The 19,011-nt window shown below is 28.3% G+C and overlaps 2 protein-coding genes across 2 annotated transcripts; one reads left to right on the forward strand and one right to left on the reverse strand.

Moving 5' to 3' along the window:
* Positions 1-72: 72 nt before the first annotated feature.
* LOC129964116 (integrator complex subunit 5-like) lies at positions 73-8,103 on the reverse strand. Its single transcript, XM_056078804.1, has 5 exons — positions 7,910-8,103; positions 5,405-6,326; positions 3,334-3,518; positions 1,513-2,655; positions 73-691 (listed from the first exon to the last, which is right to left on the reverse strand). Exons 2-5 carry the CDS (start codon positions 6,312-6,314, stop codon positions 155-157), a joined length of 2,775 nt encoding a protein of 924 aa, XP_055934779.1. The 5' UTR covers positions 6,315-6,326; positions 7,910-8,103; the 3' UTR covers positions 73-154.
* Positions 8,104-8,248: 145 nt separating this feature from the next.
* Positions 8,249-17,254, forward strand: LOC129964119 (splicing factor 3A subunit 2-like). The gene is made up of 3 exons (XM_056078808.1): positions 8,249-8,383; positions 9,326-9,486; positions 15,977-17,254. The coding sequence occupies exons 2-3, from the start codon at positions 9,333-9,335 to the stop codon at positions 17,107-17,109; spliced, it is 1,287 nt and encodes a 428-aa protein (XP_055934783.1). The 5' UTR covers positions 8,249-8,383; positions 9,326-9,332; the 3' UTR covers positions 17,110-17,254.
* Positions 17,255-19,011: the final 1,757 nt, after the last annotated feature.

Here is a 19,011-nt window from a genome sequence, read left to right on the forward strand (position 1 = left end):
TCAGAGTAATAAAAACACTAAATTATAATAATTGATGTGCAAAAGTAGATCTACTAATCTATTACCAGTAATTTACGTTTACTCCATGTATAAAAACGTTTCTTAAATATCAAAAATATCCTTTAATAAAAAAATCAAAACATGACAAAAGAAATTATCCTGAAGGGAAAAATTTTGCATACACCACCCCAAATTTTTCAATATTAGCAAATAAAATAAATCTCAGTCTACTGATATATTTCTTGTCACAAAATTGTTTTGTCTCATCTTTCTTGTCTCCAGAGAAATCTCTCCACATTCTTGAGGAGCCTGGTGCTTTAGAATGGAACAGGGCAGGACTAGGGACATTGTCCCGCATATATTGCCAGATGTCTGAGAGAAGGTTGAAAGCCTCATAAGGAGTGACTAGGGGCAATACCTCATCAATGTAAGATAAGGGGGGAGGTAAGAGTTGCCCTGTAGCCATGATGTTAATAAGGTGTTGACTGGTAGCCAATTCCTTAGGGCAATTTGTGGTGACTTTTTCTTGACTACTGGACCAAAATGAAAGTAAAACAGCCATAACAGCTCTGAGAAGAACACTACAATAACATAAAGATGGATGATTGGTTGCTACTAGTGACAGTAAGTCCCATAAAATAGGATAATCTTCAAACATCTTTTTGATATGCAAATCACGTTCTACAGTGACCTATAAAAAGAGAACAATATTATTTAGTGTTCTCAAAATTCATGTAACTTCAACAGTATTATGATTTAATAATCCACAAACTATTGGTATATATTAACAGATACTAAAATATTAGAAATATATATAACTGAGAGTCTATTAATTAGATGAGTGTATCATGTTAAAGTTTAGCAAAAGCTACTTTTCATAAATTTTTGATTTATGAAGAGCACAATATTTGGATAAGCACCTCCCGCTCTTTTAAATTTTCGAACCTAACAGTACAAGAGTCAGAATAATGGCTGCTGTGCATATGTAACGATGGAAATATTCCTTAAGCAGATACATATAGCAGATAATCGTAAAGTAAACATTTAATTTTTATAGGATACACCAATAAAAATGTTAGACTATATGAAAAGTTACATATCTTAAAATAATAAAGAAATGCTTTTAACTTCTTTCAAGAAATAACATTGCATAAACGTTGTAATTAAAATAATTTTTTAGCAAGAGGGAGAAGTGCATAAGGTTAAATAATGTGTACATTCATATTTTGAAAGATAAATTCACATATAATGCCTCTCTAAGGGAAAAAATATATATTTAAAAACTATCAAAAGTGTAATTACAACTAATTTTTACAGCTAATTATTTTGTTTAACAATTAACTGCTTATCACGGATAGATAATCAAGATAGCTCAAAACTTATAGCTGTTCAACAAGGCAGTTATTCTAATTAGATCCACATTAGGCCTTACAATGTAATTTCTTTTTATACATTATAATAATGTTTATAAAATATTAATAAAATAAATTTTCAAAGAAATTTGAATACTACCTTCAAGTAGTCTTCATCTGGCCAAGGTAAACCATTAAACATCACATCAGGAGAAATAAGTTCTACCATCAGTAAAGCTACTATCTTCATACCAGGAATCAGTGAATTATTATTTGAATTAGATATATCATCTAATGGAAATCTCCAAGATGTTTTACAGCATGCCTGAATAATGTCTAAGATGACTTGTTTATTGAGGAGGATTATATCTTTCTCAGGTTGTGGAATATTCTTAGTGATCCTAAGTCCAGAACCAATGATGCCAGAATGAAAAACAGAAGAATGACTTTGAGGCAGAGTGATAGAAGACATATATTTAACATTTTCATCCAGAAGATTAGTTTCAGAGATCAGTTTTGATTCATTTAATTTCAGTTTTGCACCAAACAATAAAGAATATTTTTTGTCAAGAACACCTTCCAAAAGCATACGTAGTACTGCATGTTGTGCTGATGATTGTTGGCATAGATTGGACAACAAATTCTTAACATTATTTATTAAAGTAATTTTTATGACAAGATCTATGCCTTTTCTACCTAATAAATGAAAGAAGTAGCTTACTACAGATGAACATACGATAAATAAAGAACTCATGGGCATTTGCTTAGGATTAACACAGATGGATAAAAGTTCTACAACTGCATCAGAATACTCAGTATTTTTACTATCAATCTGTCCAGCTAATACTTCTAAGTTAGGTGCCATGCCTTCAGTAATAAGACCTGTCCATGGGTCTCTCTGACATAAACTAATGATATTTTGTATGAGGGTAACAGGTTTAGAAAGCCTGTTGGATTTCAGTTCTGCCATTTGATGCAATAAAGTTGCAGAAAGAGCCTGAGGTTGGTGCATTCTTATATCCTGGTAAATGTTGCTAATGTATGGGGCAGCATTGTCTACGCTACTCATTAGATAACCAAGCACAAAAACAGTAGCTGGTTCTTCCCCATGAAAACAAATAAATTTTAAAAGATTTAAAACCCAGCTTGCTTTTGATGTGTCTGGGTTAATCAGACAGGAAGTCAAATCAGCAACATGGGTTTTGAGAAAGTGTAAAAGAGGTATTTCAGCAGCTCCACCATAAGCTCTCCTTTGAATTTCTATCAAAACAGAATCTAGGATTAGCCCTGCAGCTGATTTAATCTGAAATATAAAATGTATCATAAGAGCTTTTATTAATGACTACAATTTAAGTAAATTATATCTTATACTATAATTGAGTTTTTAAAAATATCAAAATGAAGATCATTAAAGTATTGTTCATTTTTAAATTTCTAAATTTATTATAATCAGCATGAAATAAAAATGAAAATATACAGTCTATTCTTATATTTTTACTGTTTACAATTAAGGTAGAGATTCAAAAATTTTAGTTGCAATGAAGTTGATTGACATAAATTCAGTTTCATCAAATGAAGTGTGAAAGTTTTCAAATGCATGTAAATGTGTAAGTTTTTTTTTTTTTTTTTAGTCCTTTTTTTTAATCTAGCCTTTGAGCACTCACTAGAAAAATAATCACCAATTTAAAAAAAAAAAAAAAAAACTTATTTTTGGAAAAAAGATATCACATTTTAATTTTTCATGGAAATATTCCAAACTATTATATTACATGTGAAAGAACATTCAGAAATTCAAATTTGCCAACATACATATTTAGTCTAATAAAGTAACTAGAAGTATTTAAATTTATACTAAAATTTTCTATTTATTAATAGTGCAAATTTTTCAATATATGAAAATATTTTGTATTAGTAATTAAATGTTACTTTTCTTAAGTACAAAAATTTTTTTAATTTTATCAAAAAATGACAGAAAACTTACTCCTGCATGAACTTCCACATTAGAAGGAGGCATGATGTTTAACAAGCATCGAATTACTTGACATCCTCCATCACTGCGCAACAATAAATGAACAACTAAATTAGCCAATCCTTCTGTTCCAGGAATTTTAGCAGATTTCCATTTCTCTACTTGATAATACATCTTATTTAAAACTTCAGGATTAACTATAAAATAAAATATAAAATAAGTATGAAAAACAATAAAAAATACATTCTTTTTATAAGTGAAAATTATTAAAATTTAACACTTTTTGAGTAAGCAGTATTTAATGCATAATATACAGTTAATACTATGTGAACACTCTTTTTAGATATTGGAATTAACATCCAATATATACAACTAAATATATTAATATATATCTGTACTAATAATAAAGATTCATGCATGTTTTGGCACTCTATTGGTCAAACCAATTAACACACAGTGACTAAATTCGGCATATATATATATACACACACACACACACTTTAAGTGTGATTTTTTTTAAAAACTTTCAATTAATTAAATATTAACTGAAATGTTGACATTTCTCTGCTAAAACTTCCAAAAATATAACTGCAAAAAGAATGAATTTAACATATTTTAAAATATAAACATTATCTCTTTAATAATACTAATTTAATAATCTTAGGAATTTTCTGGTAAATTTGGCATTTTATTTATTTATTGCCTAACTTTACACTGTTGCTCTGAAGTTCAAACTGTGTGTATGTGTTTACAGCTAAAGAATAAATTTTTTTTAAAAAAATATTTATAAAAATAAAATTTTTAAAAATTCTCATAAATGTTGTTAATGAGAATTTTAAAAAAAAGAAATTACAATAAAGCAAAATTTAGAAACCAAATGAACTGTATATTTATGTTTTTAATAATGATATGATTTTATAGGATTCATCTCTATTAGAAAGGTTCAACAGAGTATATATAGGAGATAATAAGGTTTCATATATGATAATAATAAGGTTTTAATATCTGATAATTTGTTAGAATCATGCGCTTGAAGTTATATATACACAGTTTTTTTAAAAAATTTAATCTAACTAATATTAAAAGCAAACTAGATTGGTGTCAAAGGTGAATAGTCTTAAATTAAAAGAAAGAATCTTATGAAAATGGGCAATTTTGGACCATTCCATCAATTGTCTCAAAGAAAATAATAGTGCCCAAAGTTTCCCAAGGCCTAAGGTTATGAAAATGCTGATCGTTTTAAAAATTTCTATTCAAATCTTCATAATGCTGTCAAATTTAATCACAGAAAATAAAATAAAAATGTAATTGAAAGTTTAAACATCAATGAATATTTCGCAGAATATAATTTCATTACATAATTTTTTTAAGTATATTTATTTACCGAAACCAAATAAATTATTATTATTTACATCATTCTAATTCTTTTGAAAGTAAAACTAAATTTTATGATTAATCAGGCAAATATTTATTGAATAATTCTGTGAGATATTGCGTAACATATTTTAAAAAAATATTTTGTAATGCATACGAGACTTCAATTATGAATGGTTCTATTTTCTGTACTCATATTAAAATATGTATAAATGTTTGGTTTCAACAAAAAATGTTTTATATTAATTGAAGTTTCTTTATTATTGATTGAAATTTCTTCAATATTTAATTTCTTATTTAATTGAAATCTTTTAAACCACTTATACTTCAATTTAAAGTTCAAATTTTATGGAAACTGGCAGAAAATTAGAGAGACACATAGTACAATGAATAGAATAGTTTCAGATTTCTATAATATTATGAGTTATATGATTATCAAAATCTGAAGCTCACAAATATTTTGCTGAAGAAGCTATTAAGAGATTAAATTACAGAAAATGTTTCATTGAAAATTTTAGCAAACGTTAATCTCACCACAGCAGCTGGTCACCGAAGAAGGTTAGTTATTAATAAATAAAAACGTACAATTGTTATTGAGTATAAAAAATGTTTAAATAAAAAAAAATCTAGAAACTACTAAGCATTTTTTAATTTAAAAAAACTAACTAACTAAAATGAAATAAAGAATGATCTCAAATTTAATACTAACCAACTTTAACAAACTCTGAAGAAATCACATGGGACAATGTATCAGACATAGCAGCCAAATGCAATAGAAATGGTCCAGCTGCCAATTGCTCCCTAGTTGCTGAATCAGAAAAACTTTCATTGAACAAATTGCGAATGGCAGAACGTGTATCTGAATCATGATGAGTTGCAAGATGTCCTAAAATACCAACAACTGATGCAATTTTGGGATTTTTATTTGTGCTTATCTGGGCTTCATCAGCAATATCTTGTTGCATAAAATCTTTTAAACCACAAGCTAATACACGAGTAATTACTGTATTAGGAAAGCAAGATCCAATATGAGCCACTACCCAATCAAAATGTGGGGAATGTCTAACAGAAGTTTCAATTAAAGCATCAATACAAGTATCAGGGTTACTGCTAACAAGTGTAGAAAGGCACTGTGTTGTTAAGTCAATGAGCATTCTAGTTGGTGGGCATGACATCCATAATTGTAAAACTTCTGGAAGGCTAGCATGTAATACACCTCTGCGATCAGCATATTTACTGCTGAGGTAACCTAGTAAGTCTAAAGACCAAGTTGAAATGATAGGAGCCCATGTTTCAGGTTCTTTATCAACATAATCAGAGAGAACTTTATGGACTTCCTGAACGATGGTATCATTAGAAAGTCCTTCTGAATCACGATCACTGATTTCAAGTTTCAGGAAATTGTTGACAGATTCATCAAAAAGATTGTAAGCATGTTCCAATGCTGCATCCCGAGCAGCTTCTGTTGATTTGAGTAGACAAATGGCAGCATGAGCAACTTCTGCATTTCTTACTTTGGCTATTCTGCTAGCTCCACTTAAAAATATTTGTAATTGTTGCAAAACAAAATCAGGTTTTGGAAACGATTCTTGCTTTTCCATTTTACCTTCAGTTATCATCTTTACAATATCCTACAAGGAGATAAAAAAAAAATATTTCATTAATTTTGACGTAAATAACAAGAACTCATACACTGCTTGTTAATATAGTAAGTCATTTTAAATTAAATATTTAATTTCATTCCAATAAAAAAAATTGACTTATCCATCCTGAGGTTTTCAAAGTTATATGATTTAATGTGAAAGAATGAAAAAAATAATAAAATTCACAACAACTCTAAGACCATAAGTGCAGATAATTCAAACTTATTCTTTCCTAAAAAATTTATATTCCTGTTTACTTCTCATGCTTGCCTATCCTATTTCCACAACATACTGTATGATATCTTTACAAAGTTGTTTATTATTCAGAACGCTGTACTACATTATGAATATATAGATATTGTTATGCATTTTGTAGTAATAAAGTATAAAAATGTGCATAGACACATACATAAGTGTGTGCCTCTGCATGCATATGTTAGATGGGTGGATGCATAAATATATACATGTAATAAATGTACATTCTAAAAATAATTTCCTAATCATCAGAGCTCTGACTCCATTACGCCTTTAACTTCTAAGTCACACAGGCTATTTCTTCCCCCCTATAGAACCAAAATGATATAGTGGCAAATTCCTTTCCTAAATTATATAAGTTCAGAATAGTTTCTCGTCCCCTTTTTCTTCCTTTTATTGGCATTTTGCCTTCTAAATCAGCATGATACACTGAGCTCGTTGTGAATTTTAACAAAGAAATCTTGATAATAAAAATTAAGACTATTTTCATTAAATCATGAAGAAAAAACATTGTTGCAGAACTCCAAGCCTGTTTCCTCAAAAAGAATACATAGATATATAGAGAATTAATCAATAATTGCTATGATGATATAAAGCATATACAAATTCATAATATATATATATAGAGAGAGAGAGAGAAAGAAACAATTTTCTCTCTCTCTCTACATTATATTTATAAGCCTATGTACTTTCATTAGATATAATCAGGCAAGTAATGAAATTGTTAAATTGAAAAATTCTAACATTAATAAGTGTATCTTATCACTTTCGAAATTAATTCCCTACTTTGGAAATCAATTAAGTAAAATGCATATAAACATTATTCCATAATTATTTTCTAGGATTTTTTTTAATTGCAGATCTCAAAATCTATATGATCATTTACATTTTTGTGAATGTATAAGAGTGAATTTAAATTAATATATTAAACACGTTATTTTGGCTGATATCAAAATTAATATTATGAGTTGTTGGAAAATTGTAGTTTAAACGTTGGAAATAATAACACGTTCGGTTAAACTATTACCAAATTCTCAACGAATGTCATTTAAATAAAATTTAATGAAAACTATCAAATTTGTCATTCGAATTCTATTATGAATAGTTTAATAATTCAATAAATTGTGAAAAATTATCCTTTCTTTGAGAAATACATAAGAAGAAAATATTATTATAATTTTAAATTTTTATGCGAAATTCCTTATTTAGTTTTTTTAATGCATCCAGCGTTTTTTAAACTCAAGAACAAATTTCAATAAAAATGCACACACAAATATAATTTTTGTATATTTAAATATTACATTATCAATACATACGATTAAAATGGCTTTGAATTAACACGGGGGTTGGAAATATATTTTATTTCAAATTTCCAAAAAGTTTTTTTGTAACACGAGCGAAGAACTTTTCTGTGCAATTCCACACATTTGGATTGTTTACAAATTTTTCAATGGATATAGCAATATACGATGTCAAGGTGCCCATTCTATGCCGGTTCTTCTATTGGTCAATTGTTCCCTTTCTGATTGTCTTTACCGAAAGAAGAAATATATTTGTCTCAACATTTTTTTGTATTGAACCTGCATATTTAGAAGATACAATTTATAAATGTAATTTTTCAATAATATTTTATGAGTTATAACATAAAAAAGGTAAATTGAAATTTCCGAATAACGGTGATTTCCTTTTACAACAAATTGTAATGGTGTGGCAACAATTTCTATTAAAAATGGTTATATTATTTACTCGTGTGTAATCCCGGTTCAATCGCTAATATTTGTGAAATTAGAGTAAGTAGATTTTTATTATTGTGATGAATCAATTTTTATCCTCATTAAAAGAATATTTATTTATATATATATATATATAATGGAATTTTTTCTGGTGTGGTAAATTAGAAGTAAACACTTTGATATAAATACTTCATTGTTAAAATTTATTATTACCGATTGCTAAAGGAATAGTGTTTTAAAGTTTGTATTACCCTGTATAAACCCTAAAACTTATAATTTAACACAGTAATGCACCTTGTAAGGTTTTCTTAGTTGTTTATTTTAAACCTTCAAATAACTTATTCCTCTTTCTTGTTGCCAATAGTTTTTGATGTGTAACAACTACAATTTGTAATCAAGGTTAGATTTTTATATTTTCTTAAATCGTAGACTCACAAATACAACTGTAGATAATTTACAGAAAATTCTAAAAATGGTTATATAGTTTATATGTTGAGCAATTTTATCATTCACATTTGCAGTGTGTATTGTGAAAACTTAGATTCCAGTGGTGAAGGGAATTTTAAATTGGTAATGCAAAGAAATTATACGAGTTCTATGTTAGCTCAACTATAGTTGTCACCATGCAATATATAATATATATATATTGCTCAATTCAGTAACCATATGCTGCATAATTGTTAAATATCCTCATATTTAACAACATGAAGTTACTATATGTAAAGAATGGCTCGTATCTTGAGTGATATTTAGATGAATTTAAAGTACCACTATATAAAATAAGCTGTGTAAAAATTATGATTTTGGTATACTTATCAAGAATTTTTAATTTCTCTTTACTTAATGTCGAATAATTCTATCTGCAGTGTTATAGTATTTAATATAGTGTTTTTTCCAAGAAATGCATGCATATTCATTCTTGATGAAGATATGATCTATTCTTGAGATATTGTCTATTTAGTCTTTCCATTAAAGGAAACTTATTCTCTTAACATGCAGGTCAGCTATGGATTTTCAGCATCGTGCTGGTGGGAAGACTGGCACAGGAGGTGTAGCTTCATGGTCAGAAACAAATAGGGATCGGCGTGAAAGACTGCGCCAGTTAGCGTTGGAGACAATTGACTTGAACAAGGATCCATATTTTATGAAGAATCATTTAGGTATAAAATATTGCAGTGTATGCAATATATGTATTTCTTCCTATAATATTTTTATAAGTGTCTGTTTTATTCTCAGAGAAGATAAATGACATGGCATGTCTTATTGCTGTTTTCTTATAATTTTAATTACATTGTTGCTTGATTGTATCTATTTTTATATTCCAAGTATGAACATATTGGAGAAATTTAAAATTGTGAATTAAAATTTGGATGCAAGTTCTCAAAAATTATGTATTTTCTTTGTAACTAAAGATTGGTCTTTTACCTAAATTTGTAAAGCATTACATTTAATTCAAAAATGAGCATTATTATTATTTAACTTAACAAATTGCACCATGTATTTTCTTTTTGATATATATTTTTTGCTACTGTTTTTATAAACTTGTTAAAACCGTATCTTTTTTTTTTTTCCATTAATGTATTGAATTTCTATCACTGATAAGTATTTTGTTAAGAAACACAAATATTCTTTATAAACTAGCGATCCAGAAAAATGTGTGGTATTCTCACCTTATTTAAAAATCTATTCTAACTTTCTAATCAAAATTGTTCTTCTCGTATACTGAATTGAAAAGATATTATGGAAGATTTCCCTCCCCCTTCCAATTTATAGACCACAGTTGAAACTAATACTGATTTCATTTCAATTATATATTTTTGATACTTAAATTTTGTGGACTTGAATATTGTTGATATAAAAAAAAATTTATTTATGATAAAAATTTTAAAGTTTCTGACCTTAACTAAGAAAATAAAAATTATTGAAATGCAAAATGTGACAATCTTTTTATAGATTTTGTTTAATGAAAATTCATATTGATAAAAGAAATTTAGATAGTATGCAAGACTTTTGATGCTGTTAATTTGCTTAAAAATATGTTCATATTTTTAAAAATATATTCTATTTATTCTTTTTAAATTTTCAGAATTTCTTTAAAAGAAATTGCTTTTGTTTTCTCTTATTTAATTAGGGTTCTCTCCCCCCCCCCCTTAAGAATAGCCATTTGTTTTATCTAGACTGCTTGTCTCTAGGGCATTTTTGTTTTAACTTTATAATATTCTTTTTACATAATTTGATAATTAATTATTGAACTTCTATAAATTCATTTTGGCAAAAGGATTATTTGTTTAAGGGATTTACTCATTTCAATTTTTGTTCTTATTGTCAAAATTAAATGAGCTAGTTAGTTCTTATATTTTTGTGTTGATCCAAAGGTGGAAACTTAGCATTTCTAATTATGAATTAATTTTATTATAATGAAGGTGAACACTGTAAATTTAACAATGTTTTTTTTATGCAGATGTACAGGGTATGTGGCATCCTTAAAAACTGCTTATTTTTTTAATGGTCCTTATATAAGGGCCTTAAAGGTTCTTATTTTTTATCCAGATACTTATATTTATCTTCTGATGAGGGTGTGTGAATTTATCTCACCATGTTATCGCCATTTGATTATAAATTATATTTTCTTTGCAATATCAGATCTTTCACTATTTAACTGATTGCAATTGAAAAGATTTTATCACAATTTAGGGAACTATTGATAGAATAGGGAAAATATATTCTTTTCATTTACTTGGCCGTTCTTTCACTTTCTTTTGCTTTTTTAGACAGGATAATTTTTTTTCCTTCTCTTTTTAGAGTATTAGTTTTATGTATATAAATATGAAATTGTTAGTGTACGTATAATTACTTCTTTGTACAACATTTATTCATTATATTTTATTTAGTGACTCGCTTTTATTTAGTGCTGAATTATTTAAATATTTTTACTTCTATTAATTTTTATGCAAAAATTTAGATCTTCTTAATTATACATTAGAAAACGTGTATGATTCAAGACTTCCAAAAATAAAAATAACTTTAAATGTTTATGATATTTTAAAGATACTTATAGGTCATTTTTTTGTCCTTGTTAAACAATACTAAAAATAAAATAATTTTTTTTTTAATACGTATGCAAAGAGAAAGAAATGTAACCACCAAAAAAAAATTCGAATTCAAGATTTTCTCCAATTTACCTAATTTAAGCCACCTAATAAAACATTTTTTTAATTATGTCTCTGTGAACATGATAACACAAAAGCTTTGAACTAGAATTTCTTAACACCAAATTTTCAGTTTTTTATCACATTTTAAAGGAAATCCATTTCCATGAAGTTTTTTTGTAAATAGTCTGTTTATCCAAGCAACCACCAGTTATCTACGATAACATTCAAAACATGAAACACTGCATCAATAAAATTTGGTGCACAGTTTTAGCATTTAAGGTATGTATTCATATCAAAATTTTGAGCCAAATCCATTAATAAATTGATTGTCTGCCAATATTTATATTCACATGCAAATAAGCACTCGTAGATAAATAAAGTTTGGCAAGTAATCTTATTTTTAAAATTGTAGCTCTGATACAAATTTTAGATTCAAGTGGTCGACCAAAAATTTCTAATTTTTTACTATACTGAAATCTGAATAATACCTCTGAAAATAAAAATCTGTTTATTCTTGTTTTTCTCAGCTTTTTCAAGGACCTTACATTTTATACCAGAAAGAACATAATATCTCACTTAGGAAACTTTTAATGAAATATTGGAGGCATTTTTATCGAATACAACTGAATGATGATCCACTTGTGGCTTTTGATGCATCTGATATTCATAAATTAGTAAAATTATGATTATATTTCTTTTAAAGGTTGGGCGGGGGGGGGGGGGTTCTCGGATGAAATTTCTTCTTCAGAAAATTACTATAGCCAGTCTTAATTTTTGTAATAATGATAAATGAGTGCAAGTATAAAGGAAACAAATTATTGTAAGCCTTATATTTCACAAAAGAAACATTTGATAAAGTTATATGCGTTTCAAGCATAATGCTTTCATAAAAAGAAGAAGAAGAAAATTGTTGGAATATATAATAAATGCATCACCGATAAATTTTGCATCTATAAGAAATTATGTTTTGGCAAAAAATAAAGTAAGCCTGTAAAAGATAAACATGTTCTGTATTGCACCTTCATCAGAAAAGAGGGGAGGGGTGTCATTCACATCATGAAGATTATAGATTTCCTGGTCAAATAATTTTTAATCGATTTTTATAATTTTAATATAAGGAAGGTCAGATTGGATTAGTTATTTTATCTGAACACTATAAATTTAGAAATTTTGGATTTAAAACTGTGGAGAGTTATGAAAATTATTTTCATTCTTTCTTGTGAACAAGCTTTGGTTAAAAGAGGGTGCAGCATTAAAAAAAAATATTGAAATGAGAAATTTAAATAAAAAATATCATGTTCTATGACCACATAAAGTAGTCTGGCAAAATCCACTCAGTAAACATTAATCTCAGACCATTCAAAATGCCTATTTTATGGAAACAGATGGCTAAAAAAATAGTTGTCAATAGCATGAAGTTAGAATCAGATTTCTTTATGGAACAAGAAATTTCTCTTAGAGAAGAAAATTGCTGAAACTGAATATAAAGTTGATGCACTTACTTGCTCTACAAGCCAGAAACTTTTCACTACTAACAAAATATTCTGATGATTTGTGAAAAGCTATTCACAAGAAAATTGAACAAATTGAAAGAGTTTAGAAAAACTTCTAAATAAAACAACCTTTTATTTGGGTATTTAATAAAATTAACATGATTTTTATATTTGAGAATTGTTTACTTATGTTCCTAATCATAATCAGTTGTTTGAGGAATTGGAATGTAAAGTAAAAGTATAAACTTTTAATTTTTTCTTATACTACTTATTGTAGTGTAATTAAATAATTTGAGATATGCTATGAAAGTCTTTAGTAAGATTTCTCGGGCAAAATTTACATTAAGAAACATTTTTTTAAAAACTCATTTTCAGTGTTGGTGAAAAATATTTTGGAATTCCTGATAGTATTCTATGTTTATATTTGTATAAAATAGGGTACTTACTTAGTAATTATTTTATTTCATCTAACTCATATTTCTGTAATAAAAAATACTTCTTTAAAGTTGGTTCTTATTTTTTCTCTGAAAGTACTTATAAAATGCTTACTTTTTAAGATAAAATTAGTCTATGTGTCCTAGATCTAAAATTTGAATGCTTTTCTATCAAAATATATTTATATTAAAGTTTTTAACTTCCTGCTCATCTTTATGGTTTAATAGTAATATTATTTGTTTTATTTAGAGTTCATTATGGAAAACATTTTTAGTATTATTTCTTGTGGAAATTTTATATCGTACTTTCTATTTTTCAAAGGAAACATTAATTGATGCTAAAATCATTGACATATGTGAAAGCAAATTTATTATTGTATAAGGACTTTTTTTTTTTTTGATGAACTTTCTTGCATTTTTATTTTTTGTATGCAAGAAAAATGTATTTGTCAAAAAAAAAAAAATAATAATTAACGTGAACTTGAGATTTTGATGAATTTTCATGTTTTAGACTTCCCTGAGTTATCAGTTTCAGAATTATATTTATTTATGAATTGTTAATTCAGAAAAACGAGTTAAGTGAAATTTTATTTGTAAGCACAAAATTTGTAAATTTCTATCAAATTTTGAATGAAATTCATTATTGATTCTGGCTGTGCAGGTACAAATATACTTCATAATTAAACATATTTATATATATATATATATATATATATATATATATTAAATTATCGTTGCGTTTCTTGATTGCACAATAATTTATTCGATAGTGAAGATTGTGTTCTGGAGTGAAATGACTTGAAGACACATGTTGTCTTTTCTGGGGTTTATTGGTAACAATAACAACAAAAGGCACGTGAATACGCCTTAGTGTAGAAAGCCTAAAGAACTACACATAAAACTCTCTCAGAAAGAGCCGAGATAACACTCCCTCTAGTACAGGAGTCCAGTTCGCTTCTGCTAGAAAAAAAATATACTAAACAACAACAGGGAGACCACGTGACACATGATTGGCAGCTAGTTCCGCCCAGGGAGATCACGTGGTCAACTGAATTCTCAACATGGTATGCATATTTCACAACTAAGAAGTAGATGCCCATTCAAACTTTGAACATCCATCAAGGGATTAATTGTCTATTGTTCTCTACTTTGCATCAAGTAGACATGATAATTAAAAAAAATTCTCTTTAATTAATTTGGTATATGTTCTCTTACTAAAATATTAGTTTTTTGATAAGTTTTGGCTTTTATTGGTGGAAGAAAAACTGCATGTTCAGTTTTCTATATTTTAATACTGAGTGCCGAACCTTCATGCAATAATAAATGTTCAGATAAAGAGATTCACAGCCTTACCCCAAGATCTACAAATCTACGTGGAGAAAGAAGATAACAAATTTATTACAAAATATTCTAGAAAACTTTGAGGTGCCGTTCCCCCTTGGTTGTGCATGTGTGCAGATAGTAGGGTCAGGTGGGGTAAAGTGGTCATAAAAACAGATATTTTTAACTTTCACAGAATATAAACATAAGAATTTATGAAATATATCTTAATATTTTGGATGTTATTTTACATTACATTATTCAAGAGCACATTCACAGGATTTCAGAACTATCTGTTGGAAATAAATTTATTTTATAACATTTTTTAAAAAGCATAGTTTTATGACTACTTTACCCCAGGGGATGGGGTAAAGTGGTCATACCATAAAAAATGACAATTTAAAAAGAAACTAATGAAGTAATGGTCACATTTTATTAATGACAAGTACTATACAATGTAAATTTAATGCCTGCAATTCTCCTTTTTGTCATATTATTATTTTGTTCCATTAAATTGCAAATTTATAATGTCCTCTATTATTGAAATTTGGCTGTTCCAAGACTCTGATCACCTCTGATTTTTCAATTTCATCTGTATCATCTGATTCTGGGAATGTATAATAGTTTCCAATTCTAGACTTTTTTAGGTACTTAATAGAAAGCAATTCCCCATTTTCAGCAATTACTTGGCCAATAAATTCTTTAACGGATTTCTTTCCTTCGTATTTTACCAATACCCAAGATCCTAATATGATTCGAGAAATCTAGGGGTGTTTATTCATAAATTGATTCAAAGGAGGTTTACTGCTTTGAACTTTCTTCTTTTTGGCTTCTCGTTCTTCATGTTCTTTTTGTAGACGCAATGCAACCGTTTCTTCTGTCAATACTTCCCCAGTTTTGGCCTGAACACGTTTCTTTTTTTTTGCTACACTCTATCTAACTGCTTTCCATCACTGATATTTCTTAATATTTTTCTTTTAAATATAATTCTAGAGTTTTTATATCTCTGGATTATAGCATTAGTTTATACATCAAAATTGGTCTAATTATAGTTTTAGCTATAAATTATAATTTTATGCCATATTAGTCAGATTTCAGATACTTTTTAAGCCACATAATGCACTCCAAAGGCGAGTCCTTTCGAATTTTGAATATTTATTTTTATGAATATAAATGAAAAAGATTTTATTTTAATAAGTATTAGAGATACTATCTACTATGAGTATTTCAATATGTGTATCTCTTCCATAGGATCTTATGAATGCAAGCTTTGTCTCACACTACACAACAACGAAGGAAGTTACTTAGCTCATACCCAAGGAAAAAAGCATCAAGCAAATCTAGCTAGGAGAGCAGCTAAAGAAGCTAAGGAGTCTCCTCAGCAACCTGCGCCTGCTAAGCCACGAGTTGACATTAAGAAATTTGTTAAGATTGGTCGACCAGGTTATAGAGTAACTAAACAGCGTGATCGTGAAACTGGGCAACAGAGCTTGCTATTTCAAATTGATTACCCTGAGATTGGAGAGGGAATTGCTCCTCGTCATCGATTTATGTCTGCTTATGAACAAAAGGTAGAACCTCCTGACCGTCGCTGGCAATATCTATTGTTTGCTGCTGAACCATATGAAACAATAGCTTTCAAGGTCCCAAGCAGAGAAGTAGATAAGAGTGAAGGGAAATTTTGGGTCATGTGGAACAAAGAAACTAAGCAGTTTTTCTTGCAGTTCAGTTTTAAAGTAGAACCTAAGGTCATTAAATTACCTGCACCACCCAGTGCACCTCCTGGTCAGCCACAGACCCAACGTCCCAATGCACCAATGCAGAATGTGCCTCCTCCACCACCCCCTGCACCAATGATGCCTCCTCCTCCTAGGCCTATGGGTATGCCTCCTCCTCCTCCACCTAGTAGTATGCCTCCTTCTTTCCCTTCAATGCCTCCTCCTCCTATGAATCAGTTCCAACAGATGCAGAGACCTCCTCCTCCCCCAATGAATATGAATTTTGCTCCACCACCTCCTCCTATGATGAGACCTCCTGGTCACATGCCCCCTACTAGTATGGCTCCTCCTCCACCACCTCCTCCAACAAGCATGGCACCACCTCCACCTCCAACCAGTATGGCCCCTCCACCACCACCTACTAGCATGGCACCTCCTCCCCCTCCTTCTAGTATGGCTCCACCACCTCCACCAAGTTCTGCTCCTCCACCACCTCCTCCTCCTGCAGGAACTACTCCATTGAAAAAATTTACCCCTCCTCCACCACCACCTCCAGCATCACAACCTAATCCAGCTATTCCAGGAAATCCACCTATGCCACCGAGGGTTGATTCACCTCCTGTGTCTCCACCATCACCTCCATTATCTGACGAGGAAAGTCGTTGAGTGTCACTGCAAACATTAATTATTAAAAGAGGGGGGGGGTTATGAAAGCCTATCTTTTTCCAATTTCTTTTGTTGCTTCTTATAAAAAGCAAAATGTATTGTAGAAATTTACAATTTTCTATCAATAAATACAGTTTTGCATATGTTTAGTGTCTTTTAAAAAAACTTTAAGTGAATATACTATTTTTTTAAAAAAATTTTAAACTAATAATTTAGTAATTATGTTAATTCATTCCACCAAAAAAAAAGATATACTGAATAAAATCATTCAGTTATATCATTTTTTTAACAGTTCTAATGTTAAGAGCTATATTTTCACCAGATGCAAAATTGTTTTTTTAATGTTTTAAAGTTTATTTCATTTGTAGAAATAAGGAATTTCTACTTTTGAATAGTATAAGGAGGATCAATAAGTAACACACATAATTTTGTACACAATAATTAATAATAATAATAAATGTTATGGATAACAATATGGAACAGAAGGGAAAGTATTACCAATTTATTACATTTTAGTATAGCTGCCATTCATGTGGAGCTGTGTTTTTTCCAGTGCTGAATCAGTTTGAAAATTCCAGTCTCGTGGAATACCATACGACCAGATTTGGCACCCACAAATTTTCATCTGTTTGAATCCATGCAGAAATCCCTTGGTCAGATATTTGACAATTTGTATGGGCTAATGGCATTTTATGTAATTGGGATTTTCAAACTGATCCAGTGCTGGAAAAAACAACTCCACATGAGTGGTTGTTATGTTGAAAAATTATAAAATGATAATATTTCATATTGCATTTTTTTTTTATTACTTTTATACAAAATTATGTTAATGTTACTTATTTTTAAAATCTAACTTTTCACTATTTTTTTTTTAAGTAAGTCAGTAAAAAGGAATAAAATTTATATCTTTTCCAGTGTTTTATATTCTCAATCATTAATATTTTAATAATGTATTGAAGTTAAATTATTATTAAACATAATATGTTATTCTGAAACATTTATACAATGAGTACATCAGAAATCTTTCCTAATTAAAATACTCGCTTTAGTAAGGCCTCACTTTGCAAAAGTACCTAATCCTAAAGCTTTTGGCAATTATTTTTTAATTGTAATAAAATAGTATTAAAATTTAATGAGTAGAGTTACAGATATAAGGTTTGAACTATTGTTAATTTTATGTCATCTTCAAATATTTTAACATTTGCATTTTAAACTTTTTTTATCGAGCTTCTAGTTTTATTATTACTAAGAAATTAATAATGTAGATAATATAAATTCTGTGAATATTTCAAAAAATGATTGAATTATTCAAATTTGCATTATTTGATGAATAATGAGCAAGTAGAAATATGCTATAACTGTGTTTCCTATTGTGGTATCTATATTGACTAGGCCTAACTGCCACATTCGTTGCAAGCTTATTTTAGAAAAATTCTTCAAGTTTTTTTTTTTTACATCTTTAATGAATAATTCATTCTTATTTATTTAAACATAATTGCTAATCATCTGAATTTTATTATTTTGTAGTTTCTTCACAACTTACTGTATAAATAAAACTTAATGAAAAAAAAATTTTTTTTTTTTAATATCTGGATAATACGATACTTTTTAAATAAATTTTCGCTAATCAAAGTTTTGATTACCTACATTTAGGCGTTCTATAAAATCACAGGGTCATCAAGAGCAGAAATTGTTATTTTGAATATATAAATTTTTTTGTTCAGTGACTGTGTTTGTTGATTCATTTTATTACTATTATGTTTATTTTTTGTTTTAAAAATTCACCTAGTAAATGGATAAGATATTTTTAAAATATGTACAAGTTAAGCATATTTTTAAAATATTTCTTCTACTTATTATATATTTTTAAGATGAAAGTGCAGTGGGAAGAATTTTCTATAT

The sequence above is a fragment of the Argiope bruennichi genome, chromosome 3 (assembly GCF_947563725.1).
Source record: "Argiope bruennichi chromosome 3, qqArgBrue1.1, whole genome shotgun sequence".
NCBI lineage: Eukaryota > Metazoa > Arthropoda > Arachnida > Araneae > Araneidae > Argiope > Argiope bruennichi.